Genomic DNA, 15,000 nt, shown 5'->3' with positions numbered 1-15,000 from the left:
ACACTAATCCTAACCCTAATCATCATCCTGGGGTACAGCGGAGGCCCATACTGCAAAACAGTGTTACAAACATTGTTACACTGCATAGAATTGATGTCTTTAGGGCAGTGCAATAAATTCTAACCCATTCAGTGATTCAGTGGCGCAAAAGTATAATACTGTACCTGGGGATTCAGGAGTTAAATGCCACCATTCTGAACAGTACAGCAAATGCAGTTGGCTTAAAATGACATTATGACACTATGGTTGCATCATGCAACTCACAGGTAACAGTGCAGTATATGTCATCATTACACTACAGCCTTTACATAAACTAATTCTAACTTTCGGATTTAATCTCAACCCTAACCACAATGATAAGGTACAGTGAAAGCACATAGTTTTACACAATATCTTATTGCAACATTACTGTGTAAACCCAGTTCAATAATTTTGCGAGCACTTCAGTATAGTGTAGTATAGAGTTGTTATATGTAGTATAGAGTTTAATGATGCCATATAGAAATCTGAATGTAAAGTAAATTCGGTGGACTGTGCCACAATATTTTGTAATTCCGCCACTGTGGAAACGACGATGCTGCATCTTATCTGCTTTGGTCAACGCTGGATGACAACGCAAGGGGAGGTGATGGGGGAAGGGGGAGGCGGTGGGGGAAGGGGGGGATGGGCGGTGTGTTGCATGGTGGTGGTCGTGGAGTGAGGGGGGGTTACTTGTGGTGAAGACAGAGGGTGGGACGGAGGGTAGGAGGGGACGGACGGAGGAATAAAAATACATCAGATAGATATTCCCCAGTGATCCATTTCCCAGACAAGGTCTTCCCTGTCCAGGAGTCATCCATCCGGAAAAGCAGAGCGCCGGCTCCACCGGGGCGGTGCATCCGAGAGGAAAATCAGCGCCTTGGGAAATTGATTTTGGAGGTCGGCGTCCTCGCTGACACCTCGCGCTCCGTGCCGGCGACACCACAGAGCACAGGCTCGCTGACATGTCTCACACACACTCATCAACACACATACACATGCACACATGGACATGTGTGCAGACATGCTTACTCACACGCACACACACACATATTCACATGCATGCGTACACACGCATAAAGATACATACGCACATGCACTTGCATTTGCATGTGAGCACACGCAAGCACAGAGTAGACACACAAACACACACACACACACACACACACACACAAACCCGTTCATGGTCAAGTCATCCTTCAGCATGACTGCCTGTTTGATCATCAGAGTGAACTGAGGATATAACTCTCACCCCTAAAAAAGCACACGCATGCTTGCGCTCACTCTCACTTCCACTCTCACTCTCTGTCTCACATCAACACCCACCCAGCCACACAAAAGCGCAAACAAACACACACACACACACACACGCACACGCACACGCACACACACAGACAGGGATTCAGGGTCAGAGCAGGGAAAAAAACTCTTCAGGACTCAACCCATAAATCACTACAAATGCACACGCAGACACGCGCAGAGAGAGAGAGAGAGAGAGAGAGAGAGAGAGAGAGAGAGAGAGAGAGAGAGAGAGAGAGAGAGAGAGAGAGAGAGAGAGAGAGAGAGAGAGAGTTGCTATCTGTTCAGACTTTCCTTTTTGTCACCGATAACCTTCGTCCAGAGAAAAAAAGATATGCTGAACTTCTGAGACAGTGTAATTAATTACTACAACACACGCTTCTTGTGGGTGGTGGAGGACGGTGCCGATACATTAGTTGTAGCATATTGCTACACTGAGCCTGCAGGGCTATGTGCTCTACAGTATAGCCTTTAGTGGAGGGGCATTGCTTCAGTTGGCTGTTAAAGTCAGAGTTAACTTTGTCAACACTTGGAGAGTAGGATCAGCACAACGAGTGTGAAACTCGACTCTTTTCGTGTTGAATATAACTAACACTGCAAAAAAAGGAAGCATTTTGCTTTGCTGCGAATCTCATCGTAATCGGATTGAAGCCGCTCACTGACTTCATGACAGCAATGATCTATTACTGCCGGATGTTCTTAACACCACCGTGACGCCGAGAGGGAAGACAAGAAAAAAGAAGACAGGAAAAAAAGAAAAAATCCCCTCGGGGAGGAAAAATGGACTTAAATATCTAACCAATCAATCAGAGACTTCTGCAAGAAAATGTTCCCCCTTCTTTCTCTGACCTGTCAAAGGAGAGAGCAATTGGCAGAGCTGATCGCAAGTGAGATCATGAGCCAACATCAGTCCGCACAAGCTAAAGTTTGTTTAGCTCCCTCGACCAGATAATGTGTCTACACACAAACACTACCAGCAGAGTTGCTACTGTTGCCACTGTTGCAATGATGCTGAGCTGTTGGTCTCTTATCTTCAGTGATAATACAGTGCAGCGTAGAGCAAATCTGTGGTGAAGGCAAACATTGATACACAGCAGCGCAGAACTAATGCCCCATGATGTCAATCGCGGCAGTAAAGTTTGTGATGGAAGGTTATGGAGGGCCAGCAACTGCCATCATGGTCAGATGAAAGAAAGAAAGAAAGAAAGAAAGAAAGAAAGAAAGAAAGAAAGAAAGAAAGAAAGAAAGAAAGAAAGAAAGAAAGAAAGAAAGAAAGAAAGACAGAGAAGACAGAAAGAGAAGACAGAGAATGATATTCAGAGTGACAAGTGCAATTGGTGCACATCACTGGAAAATAGAAACCTTGTAGTGGCTTGCGTTTTGTATCATAGACTGAAGTCGCCCCCCTCCCATGCTCCGAAAGCAACAGCAGGATCCTGTGTGTGTGTGTGTGTGTGTGTGTGTGTGTGTGTGTGTGTGTGTGTGTGTGTGTGTGTGTGTGTGTGTGTGCGTGCGTGTGTGCGTGCGTGCGTGCGTGCGTGCGTGCGTGCGTACGTGTGCATGTGGGCGTGTCTCTCTGGGAGATCAGACTATTTTGAAGAAGTCTGGCCCTCTTTAACCCCGCCTGACTCACTGCAAACGTCTGTACAGAGTGTGTGTGCCTATGTGTATGCGTGTGTTTGTGTATGTGTGTTTGTGTATGTGTGTATGTGTATATGTGTGGGCGCGCATGTGTGTCCTTCTGGCCGTCTCCTCTAATCACTGGAATGGCACGCTCTAATCCTCCAGCTGGCAAAGAAATGACCCCCATCTCCTCTCTTCTCTTCTCTTCTCTTCTCTTCTCTTCTCTTCTCTTCTCTTCTCTTCTCTTCTCTTCTCTTCTCTTCTCTTCTCTCCTCTTCTTTCGTTTCCTCTCCTCTGTCTGCATTATCTGTGCTGGGCTGCTGGGAAAACCACCAAACTAAAGAGCTGATGTGTGTAATTCTCTCTTTCACTTTTGTATGTGTGTGTGTGTGTGTGTGTGTGTGTGTGTGTGTGTGTGTGTGTGTGTGTGTGTGTGTGTGTGTGTGTGTGTGTGTGTGTGTGTGTGTGTGTGTGTGTGTGTGTATGTGTGTGTGTGTGTGTGCGTGCGTGCGTGTGTGCGTGTATTTTTGAGAGTCATTGTGAGTGTGTTTATGTTTTTTTGTGCGTTCGCTACATGTGTTTTTTTGCATGGGTGTGCACTGCATATGAGTCTGTGTGCACAGCGCTCGTGCATGTGCAAGTGCAAGTGCAAGTGCGATGAATGTGAGTTCAAATGAGACCATCCAAACCCTCCTTCCCACCCGGGTGGCTCCCGCTGGCGAGACTACTTTTAGAAGGCCATTCGCCACAACAGTGGCGCTGCCACAGTGGCAGAGGCGAGTAGCGGGTATGGGGGCTGATGGGAAAGGAGGGAGGAGTGACACACACACACACCCATCAGCACAATGCTGCCCAGCTGCCTCCTGTCACCCCAGACACTCTCACAGACGCACACACACACACACACATACACACACACACACACACACACACACACACACACACACACACACACACACACACACACACACACACACACACACACACACACAGACAGACAGACAGACAGACAGACAGACAGACAGACACACACACACACACACACACACACACACACACACACACACACACACACACACACACACACACAATCACACACACTCACACACACACACACACATACACACACAGAAAGACACACACACACACTCACACTCACACTCACCCGCACACACTGCCAAGACCTCACACAAAGTACACACATTCTCACACAGGCACGTGAGCACAAAACGCACATGGACACGGACACACACACACACACACACACACAAGCAAAAAAGGCAGACGCAGTCTCTCACAAAAACTCACAAACATTACCATACCCTATGACATACACTCAAATATGACTATAATCTATCTTCCTCAGACATGATTATACGGCAAATAAAAAATAAAAATAAAACATTTCCATCAGTCGATCCAGAGATTCCTCTTCTTTCTTTGCCAGACTAAAAGGCCCTTTAATGCACCCACACAGACAGATTTATTCCCTCAATGACATGCAACATTTCAGGACATCCTCACAACAAAGTGTTGGAACTAGCTGAAGGGCAAACACCAAGTTGTGTTATTATCTTAGTAAGTACACACACACAGGGACACACAGGCACACACAGGCACACAGGCACACACACACACACACAACAACACACACACACACACACACACACACACACACACACACACACACACACACACACACACACACACACACACACACACACACACACACACACACACACACACACACACACACACACACCAACTAAGCTTGTCTAACCACATGCATATCTGAATGAGCAGCAGCTGGGTCCAAACCTTTGTTGGCGCAGGCCATCCATTTCAGATTATCAGCGAAAGCAGACTCACGGCCAATAAGGTAAGGGAATATGCGGACCTACGGAGAGAGAGAAACAGGAGAGAAACAGGAGAGAGAGAGAGAGAGAGAGAGAAGGAGAGAGATTAGCTGTCAGTCATTTTTAATCATCCTGAGATACCGCTGCAAACGCATCCTACTGGAGATAAGGCAATGACTGGGCAAAAGACCAGTGAGTAAGCGCACACACACACACACACACACACACACACACACACACACACACACACACACACACACACACACACACACACACACACACACACACACACACACACACACACACACACACACACACACACACACAACGAGTTTGGTCTGATTAGCGTGGTCTGCCCACCACCACCTATTAGCATTATCTCTCTCTTAACAGGATCAAGAGCGTTGGAGTTTGCGATAAAAATGACTTTCCATACATGAATATTAGTTTGTGGACTGCAAACAGGGATTAAGCATTCATACATTTTCATACATTCCTACAGCCAGCATGCAAGAGAAAGTCATGATGGAGTTTTTTCTTTGCTAATAAGTTGAGAGGGGCGGATGCGGAAAGTTGCTGTGTTAGCTAAACTAGCGAGCCAATGAATATTTCATAACACAGAGGTCATTAATGACAGGTGCTAATGAACACACTAGGTGCTTTGCACGTAATTGCTACAGAGGGAGAGGTATTTTAACAAAAGGTTTTGAGACCAGAGAGACTGGATTCCCATGCATGTGCTTGGAAGGAAGAGCCATGTTCCTTTCTTTCTTTTTTGCTTTACTCTAAGGGAGAAGTCGAATAGTTAAATCATTTAGCTATTCCATAAGGTTACTGTAATATTGAATATGGTTTGTTAGACATAAATTAATATCCCACTTACAATGAAGCAGGCACCATATCTACTGACTGCAGATGAAACACACACATTGTATTTCCTGACAAATATCACAATAAAGCAAGTAAATGACAATAAAGCAGACCAACACTGATATTGTTGAGCATATTCCATTCTTACTATATGTGGTATGGTACTTAAACAGCAGCTAGCCATTCATGTAGATATCTGAACCACTTTCATTCACTGACATTTCAACCAGGAGCCACACATGTGACATAAATCACTCAAGTGAAAAAGCTGCTTGAAAGATTGTCTGAAGCTGTGCATTCACACAAATCTCCGCTTTGGATAAGAGCAACAAAAAAAAAAAAAACTGAAAAAATCTGTCTGTTCTCCCTGGAAGCACAGCAGCTATCTCCCCATCACCATCCCTCAGAGTAACAGCGGCAGCTGCAGCCCTCAGCCTGTGCTATCTGGCCTGGCCATCCCGCCTGCCTGCCCGCCTGTCTGCCTGCGAGCCCACCCGCCTGACTGGTGACCGAGGCCCTGCAGGTTGCCAGATTGAGCCTACTGCTGCTGCTGCTGGTGTAGGGGAGGGGTGTAATGGTGTGGAGTGAGGTGCAGTGTTGAGGTGCACAGTGTGGTGCAGTGTGGTGGGGCCCCGCAGCCAGATTGAGCCTGCTGTTGCTGCTGGTCTTGGGTAGGGGAGTAGTAGTGTGGGGCGGTGTGTGTTGTGTGGTGTGGTGCGTTGTGGTGTCATGTGATGGGGTGAAGCTGCCAGATTGAACCTGCTGCTGGGAAGGAGAGCTGTTATGATGTGGTGTGTATCTGTTTGTGGGTGTGTGTTCTGTCTGTGTTTGTCTGTGGGGGGTGTCTATTTGTGGGTGGGTGTGTGGGGGGGAGGGCGTGGTGCACAATGTGATGTGATGTACTGTATATGTGGTGAAGTGTCTGCCAGAATAATCCTGCAACTTCTACTGGTGGTCTTGGGGAGGTGGAGTGGCAGTGTGAGACTGCAGTGTGATGTGGTGTGGTGTGGTGTGGTGTGATGGGGGACACAACGTGCTGGTGTGGCTGTGTGGTGAGTGGTGCGGTGTGGGTGCCAGATTGACTCTGCTGTTGCTGCTGGTTGTCTTGGATAGGAGTCAGTGAGACTGTGTGGTGTGATGTGGGGTGTGATGTGGTGTGATGTGGGGTGTGGTGTGTAACACAGTGTGCCTGTGTGATGTGGTGTGGTGTGGTTGCCAGATTGTGCCGTCAAGCGCGGAACCAGATCCATCCCAGATGCAAAGGCCCCCAGGACACCCAGCTGCTCTCCCCACCAGCTCTATCCCTCAGCCGCCAGGCACACGTCCATGTGTGTGTGTGTGTGTGTGTGTGTGTGTGTGTGTGTGTGTGTGTGTGTGTGTGTGTGTGTGTGTGTGCGTGTGCGTATGCGTGTGTGTCTGTCAAACACATCTCAAATACACACACACACAATCACACGCAATATACCAACCCTATGTTGGACGGTGCATGGTGCATGTAGGTTAATTCACTCTGTGTGTGTGTGTGTGTGTGTGTGTGTGTGTGTGTGTGTGTGTGTGTGTGTGTGTGTGTGTGTGTGTGTGTGTGTGTGTGTGTGTGTGTGTGTGTGTGTGTGTGTGTGTGTGTGTGTGTGTGTGTGTGTGTCTGTGTACACATGACAGCATGGCAGTACAGCAAGAGGGCTTATTTTATTTCGGACTGGGCAGGTGTACGTGTTTTTTGCTATGTGGATGTTTCTGTGGAGGTCTTACTGGCCTCGACTACACTGACCTCCACACGCACGCACGCACGCACACGCACACACACACACACACACAGACACACTGTACACACAAAAACACATCTCAAAATATACACATACACAATTAAACACAACACAGCCAATCCCATACCCCCCCACCCCCAACACACACACACACAGCAGCAGCAGCAGCAAATGCCCCTCCTCATCCATCATTTATGACGGCTGGCACACATGCGCTGAGTGCGGCTACTGCGTCATCAGAAGGCATTGATGCGGCCCTCTCGCCACCGCCCCGCTAATGACGATGCGTCAATAGCCCCAGCGGTCCATAATGAGACGTTACTGGGGGATATGAATGAGTGCAGAGGAGGGGGCCATTAAAAACGCTGCTGTCGCAAAATGGTAATCAATGTCTTTGGCGTCGATAGAAAAGAGACAGAAAGAAAAGCCTAGCTCTAGCTTACAAATCCAACCACCCTTCAGTTGTCTATGCCAATACGCGGAGAGGAGGGGAGGGTTGGCTGAAGCAATCATGACCACAAGCAACCTTAGAAAGCCATGTCTTGCTTTTTGAGTTGTTTTTTTTCTTCAGAAAGCAATCATGAGTTAGATTACCCCGATAGGCACTTCCTACCACCCAGTAGGGTTGGACATAAACTTTTGGAAAATGTGAACCTTCAACAGCTACTGAGAAATGATACTGATAAAAGATAAATCGCACAAGTCACTAATGCTTCATAAAACTATCCGCCACTTCCATAGCTCCATAGCAGCTACCTCTATTCCACATTTCCATATTATATTGCACTCCGCATGCTTGCCAGCATTGGGCTGATTAGCTTGGGTACATTTCCATCTCTGCCATGCGGCCTCCATCCGACTGCAGATACCTACATTACATAGTACATCTGCAGAGGCTAGGAGTTCTCCCACATTACTTCCTCTCCACTGGTGACCTAGAAGCAGCAGCTGTGAGGTAAGCAAGGCGAGATGGAGCCTAGGGAGGCAAGGAGAGGGAAGGGGGAGGGGGAGGAGGGGGGAGGCTAGGGTAGGCTAGGGTAGGCTAGGGGGGGTTAGGCTACTCAGCTTCTGTTTAAGTGATGTGCAGTGCAGCGTAGTTTGGTGGTTGTGTGGTGTAGTGTACTGTGGAGTGGAGTGCAGTACAGTGTTGTGTGCTTGTAGTGTAGTGTGGAGTGTAGCATTCTCTGTTGTGTGCTGTACAGTGTAGTGTATTCTAGCTTAGTGTTCTGAAGTCTGCAGTGAAGGGCATGCAGTGTGTACACATTAAAAAAATCTATTCATTCAACACTTAAAAAGTGCACTGGAACTAGACACACTCTCAAAGATGTTAAATTGACTCTCTCTAAGTCTAAGTCTAAATCCCTTAGTGTTGAAATAGAACTGAAAAAATGTATTGCGTATTATAGTGATGACCTAACTGCAGTAGTAAGGTAAAGCTATAGGCAGACCAGGGGGGAGGGGAGGGGAGATTAGTCAGCTTTGGCTTTGTACGTACGGTATGTGCAGTGCAGTGTAGAGTGGAAAAGGGTGGGGGTGTCGTGGGGCGACCGGTAGCTTAGTAAAGAGTGCTACTGGCATGCCATCTTCTGCACAGACGGCTGCACTGCTCCACATCTCCTGCCTAGGGCGTGGGGTGCCATGATTAATTCAGCGTGTTTGTGTCTCTCCTGCATGCAGCTACCCTGGCAAAGAAGTCACTCTTTGCACTAGCTCTTCAGATGCTGTATGTGAGAGCTGACTTAACGTGGCTGAGTGATTTTAATGAGAAATAGTTCTATGCTACAATATGGACCTGGAACACCTTTGAAGTCCCATGTAGGTTTCATGGTATATGAGAAAATAAGTGGCTCATAGTGTATCAGTTAAATCTTGCCTACTGTTTAGGCACTACCGTACCTAAGATCTGTGCAGTCAATCTTCTATAGGGTGTGGCATTGTGTTAGCCTGGCCGCGCCAAAAACCCCTACAGCAAAGCCCCCGGGAGCAAATTCATTTTGCGGCCACTAGGGGCGTCTAGATTTCTAGGCTAGCATTGTGTAAATGAAACTAAGGTCAGGTTTGGAGACCATTTAAAATTCACTCACAAAAGAACGAGAGCACAATAGCAAGTGTCAGATGTGCCAATGCATTTCCCGAGAAGTCATCAAGCCGAACACTGACGCAAAAGCCTCTTTGTGCATTGCAAACACTGCACACCTCACCTGTTAAAAAATGTACATCGGTTGTGCCACTGGTGAACTGTTGCCTCACTTATTCAGTCCATGAGCAATTTACAGAAAAGCGAACCGCATGAAAAGTCCAGGATTTGACATCAGCCATTGGTTACAGGCCTTTCCTCTCCAAAACATTGCCTAAAAGTTGCTCAAAGATAGTTGGGGGATGTATGAAGTGACTAAAACATACTTTTACATGTGCACTGCATAGGATATATTGTCTTGAGTGACATTAAGTGCATTAAGGTCTCAACAGACCAAAGCTGATTTCCGAAAAGCTAGTAGCTCCTTTTATTGCCACTATACAATAAAAAGAAGATGCCCAGGCTATTCCACCACAGTAAATGCAATCTTGGATGATAAGAAATCGATGTTTTAGCGTTCTTGTTTTCTTTTATTATTATACTCCAGAGACTCTCCTTCTCCTTCACTACGGCCGCGGGCAACAAAGGTGAATCAGATATAGCAGTCATAAGGACACGCATGTCACTTGCTATCAAAATGCTATTTCTTGTGTATTACAACCACACGTGCCCCCTGTAACCTTCTTATCTTGCTGTGCTTTAGTGGCACTGCTTGTGCAGTTGATACTTCTTTCCCTATGTGTGTCTCTTACCTTCATCTTAAATTGTGAAAATCAATGAAGGCATAAACAAGTGTGTAGCCGAAAATAGGACCAGACAAATCACTGTGGAAAGGGGAGTGAAAGTGAAACAGCGGGCACTGTGTGTGTGTGTGTTTGTGTGTATGTGTGTGTGTGTGTGTGTGTGCATGTGGGTGCAATGTGCCTATGCATGTATGCTAATTTTGTGTGTGCGTCCTGGGGTGAGTGGGTGGGTGTTTGAGTGTGTATGCTTGAATGTGAGTGTCAACCGTATACATGTGTGTTTGTGAGGTAGTATGTGTGTCGAGTGTGTGCCCTGGCCACTCACACAAAGTGAGTGTGTGTGTGTGTGTGTGTGTGTGTGTGTGTGTGTGTGTGTGTGTGTGTGTGTGTGTGTGTGTGTGTGTGTGTGTGTGTGTGTGTGTGAGTGTGTTTGTATCACCTGTGACATGAGTGAGTGTACATGATATGTGTACAATACAATACAGCAGTGTTTCCCAACCAGGGGTACGTGTATCACTAGGGGTACGCGAGCACATTGCAGGGGGTACTTGGAAAAGTGTTATTATTATAACAAATGTATGGAGCAGCCACATTAGGACAGGGAAAATGATATAGAAAATTGATTAGGGGGTACTCATGGCACAACTAAGATGCTTAGGGGGTTCAAAACCTTGTCTCCCTTCTTCCCCAAAACCAGATCCCCTGACCCCCACCCCCCCAACTCCACCCAGTTACCACCATCAGCCCTTGGCAGCAGCGTCTCGCTGTGACCTCCATTCCATCCTAACCCACCGTCTCTCTTTTGTGCTTCATTCCTCCTCCTCTTCCTCCTCTTTTTACTTCATCTTCTCCCCCCATTCCTTTTATATTCCCCGCCATGCTGCCGCTAATGGGCCCTCTCCTCCTCTTCAAGTTTAAAAGTTTCATGTTTATTAGCTATTTCAACAATGTTCAGTTGGTAGGAATGTATACTTTGGTGTGCTCACAACTACAACATTACAACCCAACAATACAAAATGAATCACTCATCCTATTCGTCCTGCTCCTCATTTTTCTCCTTTATCTCCTTCCCTCGTCATTCCCCCTCTGCTCCCCCACTGTGCTACCCCAGAGCCTCTTCCTTGTCCTCCATCTCCTCCGCCTCCGCCTCCACCTCCTCTTTCCTCCTGTGCTCCCTACAGTGCTGTCCTAGAGCCTCTGTCTCCATCATGTCCTCCTCTGTTCCCTTCGTCTCCTTCCTCTGAAGCTCTCCACTATGATGGCCCAAAGCCTCTTCCCACTTCCCCTTTATCCTGCGCCTCCTCCTCTCCTAATTCCTCTTCTCCCCTCATCTCCTTCAACTCCTTGTCGCCTCCTCCTTGCTCCTTTGCTCCCCCCACAGTGCTGCTGCCCCAGAGTATCTTTCTCCTCCATCTCCTCCTCTCCATATTCCTCTTCTCCCCTCATCTCCTTCATCTTCTTCTCCCCTCCTCCTTCCTCCTTTGTTCCCCACAGTACTGGGCCAGATGGGCCGTCTCTGCCTCATTATCCCCAGCTGGACGGGACAGGAGGAGGTGCAGGACTCAGGGAGCCACCGCCAGCCACCGCTCCCCCTGGGTGGGGAGGCGCCAGGGTGGGCTCTGCCATGCCGTGAAGGAGTCTTAGTCTGGATGAATGGATCTGATATACTGTCGTGTAGAGCTGTATGTCAGTGTGTGTGAGTGTGTGTGTGTGTGTGCGCGTGCGCATGTGGTTGTATCTGTGTGTGTCTGTGAGTGAGGGATTATGCACTTGCGCCAGTGAGGGGGAGCTGGGGGTGTTTAAGAGCAGGTGCAGGTGTGTAGGAAGAGATGTGTGTTATTGGAGAGTGCTGTGTGTGCTTCTGGTGGTGGTGGTGTTGTAAGTGGAGGTTGTTGGTGGGGGCAAATCCAGTCAGTGGGACACCCTGAGACCTAAAAGGGGGGCCTGCATTACCAGTGATTTAGCTGTGGTGGATTTATGTTAGGAGGGCGAGTGTTTCTTAACTGTATCTAAAGGGTTTGAATTGGCTGGGATTACAGAGGGAGAGAACAAAGTAGCACAGGCAGCAGTTTCCCTTTTTAGGCAGGATGTTTGGAAATCCTCTCTCTCTCTCTCTCTCTCTCTCTCTCTCTCTCACTCTCTCTCTCTCTCTCTCTCTCTTTCATTGTCACCACTCTCAAAAGCCTCTCTCTCTGTCTCTCTCTCCCTCTCACTCACTCACTCCTGCCTGGCCATCTCTTGTGAACATCAGCATCAGCTCTTCCTCATTTAAACCTCACTTCTTTTTTTATTATCTCTCTCTCTCTCTCTCTCTCTCTCTCTCTCTCTCTCTCTCTCTCTCTCTCTCTCTCTCTCTCTCTCTCTCTCTCACACGCACACACACACACACACACACACACACACACACACACACACATGCACACGCACACACAGTGAAGATGAAACAATACAACTGCAAACATCTGTAAAATAAATACATTAATTAATAAAAACTAAGTGACTGTCTATGCCATAATTAATTGCGCTTAATATTGACCGAAATAAGGCAAAATCCCAGAAGTCTCCAAGAATGAGAGAAACCATGAAAAGAACACAACCTCAGAGAGAATGGGATCTTCAATAAATCTCCCTGTGCTCTGGCACAAAGCTTTGTTCACATTATCTCTCATTAAAAGAAAGACTGCAATTCCCAGGAGGGGACACAGGGAGAACAATGGTCCTGCCAGTCATCCACTGGTGCTAAGAATGAATAACAGACAGAGAGACAAATACACACTCACAATAAAACAAAGACAAAGCCAATCAGTTCACATCCTGTAATTCCTCAGTATGTACAGTATACAGTAACTCAGTATGTGGAGCAGGCCTACTGAAACGGAGTCACGGTGTTGGAGAACATCTCTCCTCGTCATCTCCGATATTGTAATCTTTCATTACAGTGGAGTGGATTCCAGCGTCCTTTTGCTCTGTCATGAAACACATCAAAACAAAAACAGAAACACCTGGCAGGAACGCATGAAAATGAAAACAAGTGCATGGCTAGCGCAGCGTGCTGTTAGCCATTAGCCACGACCAACCATTAGCGCTAAGCTAGCGGAGATAATGGCCCACAGGTGTGGTGCGTGTGCTGGCAGCCAGACAGAGAAGGAGAGAAGCAGGTGGGGAGGAGGAGGCACACAGTGGGGTGGTAAGCACGGTTCACCCACTCCTGCTGTCAACAACACTCGAGTAATGGACCACCAGAAACTTTGTTTTTAATGCTTTGATATGTAACATGGACCTTTTCTTTCTTTTTTACCTGGAATGTTTGTGCAGTCATTTATTAGCAACAACCCACATTAACTTCACTGGTCAGGTTAAAGAACTAGAATGCAGTCATGAACGTGGACTTTTTGTGGATCTGTTGGGTCTGGTTTCAATGGATTGCTCCAGTTTTTAGATGCAATAGCACAACACGTTAAGGCATATTCCCAATGTGTGTGTTAGCACCAATAATTGAATGCATCAACATAGAAGGGATGATTTATAATGTGTCCTGTTATTCTTTATAGCTACTCATAATACTGATTGTTCAGATGTAAGTCTAGGTCAAATTGGAGTTGTGACCAGATAGGGTTCATGAATGTGTTTGTGTGCGTGTGCAAGTGCATGTGTGTGCGTGTGCGTTTTGAATGTGAATCTGTTTGTGAATATTTCGGTGCCCTTAACTTCTGTGTCCCTGTATGTCTGTCTGTCTGAGTCTGAGTCTGTGTGTGTGTGCGTGCGTGCGTGCGTGTGCGTGTGTCAGTGTTTGTCAATGTGTGTTTGTTTGTTTGAGTGTGTGTGTGTGTGTGTGTGTGTGTGTGTGTGTGTGTGTGTGTGTGTGTGTGTGTGTGTGTGTGTGTGTGTGTGTGTGTGTGTGTGTGTGTGTGTGTGTGTGTGTGTGTGTGTGTGTGTGTGTGTGCGCGAGTGTGTGTGACAGAGACAGAGGAGTTCCATTATCACAGCGGCTCTTCTTTAAATGGGGCGATCCAACAACAGGCTCTGTCTTCGGCTACGGCGCGGCCCTGAGCTGGCTCTGATGCGGCACCATGACAATGCTGCACACCGCAGCCACAGCCAATCAGAAGTCTCAACAGACCATCGCACTCAGTTCCTGCTCGCTCTAACTTTCCGTAACAGCCCCATTTGCAGTCATTGTCACCACTCTCGAAAGCCTCTGCTTTGCGAGTTTATTTTCCTTGGCTTGATAAATAACAAAAGAGCAAAGAACTAGCTGCAGCACTATATTTGGGTTTTTGTTTTGGTCTGGTAGAATTCAGGGGATGAGAGTGCACACACACTTGTGGTAATTCTGGTTTAGCAAACTTATTTGTATGATAAGACTGGTTTAACAATCATACAATGATGTTCATGGAAAGCGGCCATGATTGAAAAGTGCTACATGAAAGTACTGTATGGATGTCCCATGCCATTAGCTTTATACATATATTTTTTAAACAGCTTCAGTGCAGTAAAATGTTCCCTTGTGGGTTAATAAACACAGTGATAATGCAGTCTACCCAGCTGAACAATACTGTTTTATACTTTCACCATTTGTGGTTAGGAATTTGCTAAGGTACAATATGAGGTACAATAATGTATTCTACAAGCTACAGTAAGCTGCTAGAATAAACTTCCCCTAGTGTAGTGTAGTGTAGTGTAGTGTAGTGTAGTGTAGTGTAGTGTATTATATGTGAGTCAAGCCAGAAATCAGGCACCATACCAGAATA

General features: G+C 46.9%; 1 protein-coding gene across 1 annotated transcript in view; it reads right to left on the bottom strand.

The window, feature by feature from the left end:
• Positions 1 to 15,000, bottom strand: part of cacna2d3a (calcium channel, voltage-dependent, alpha 2/delta subunit 3a) — a 307,539-nt gene that overhangs the window by 148,845 nt on the left and 143,694 nt on the right. The window contains exon 12 of the mRNA XM_063208921.1: positions 4,759 to 4,837. Within this exon, the coding sequence (XP_063064991.1) occupies positions 4,759 to 4,837 (79 nt within the window). The remainder of the gene's footprint in view (positions 1 to 4,758; positions 4,838 to 15,000) is intronic.

The sequence above is a fragment of the Engraulis encrasicolus genome, chromosome 10 (genome assembly GCF_034702125.1).
Source record: "Engraulis encrasicolus isolate BLACKSEA-1 chromosome 10, IST_EnEncr_1.0, whole genome shotgun sequence".
Lineage (NCBI taxonomy): Eukaryota > Metazoa > Chordata > Actinopteri > Clupeiformes > Engraulidae > Engraulis > Engraulis encrasicolus.
This window is presented reverse-complemented; position numbering and strand designations above follow the sequence as displayed.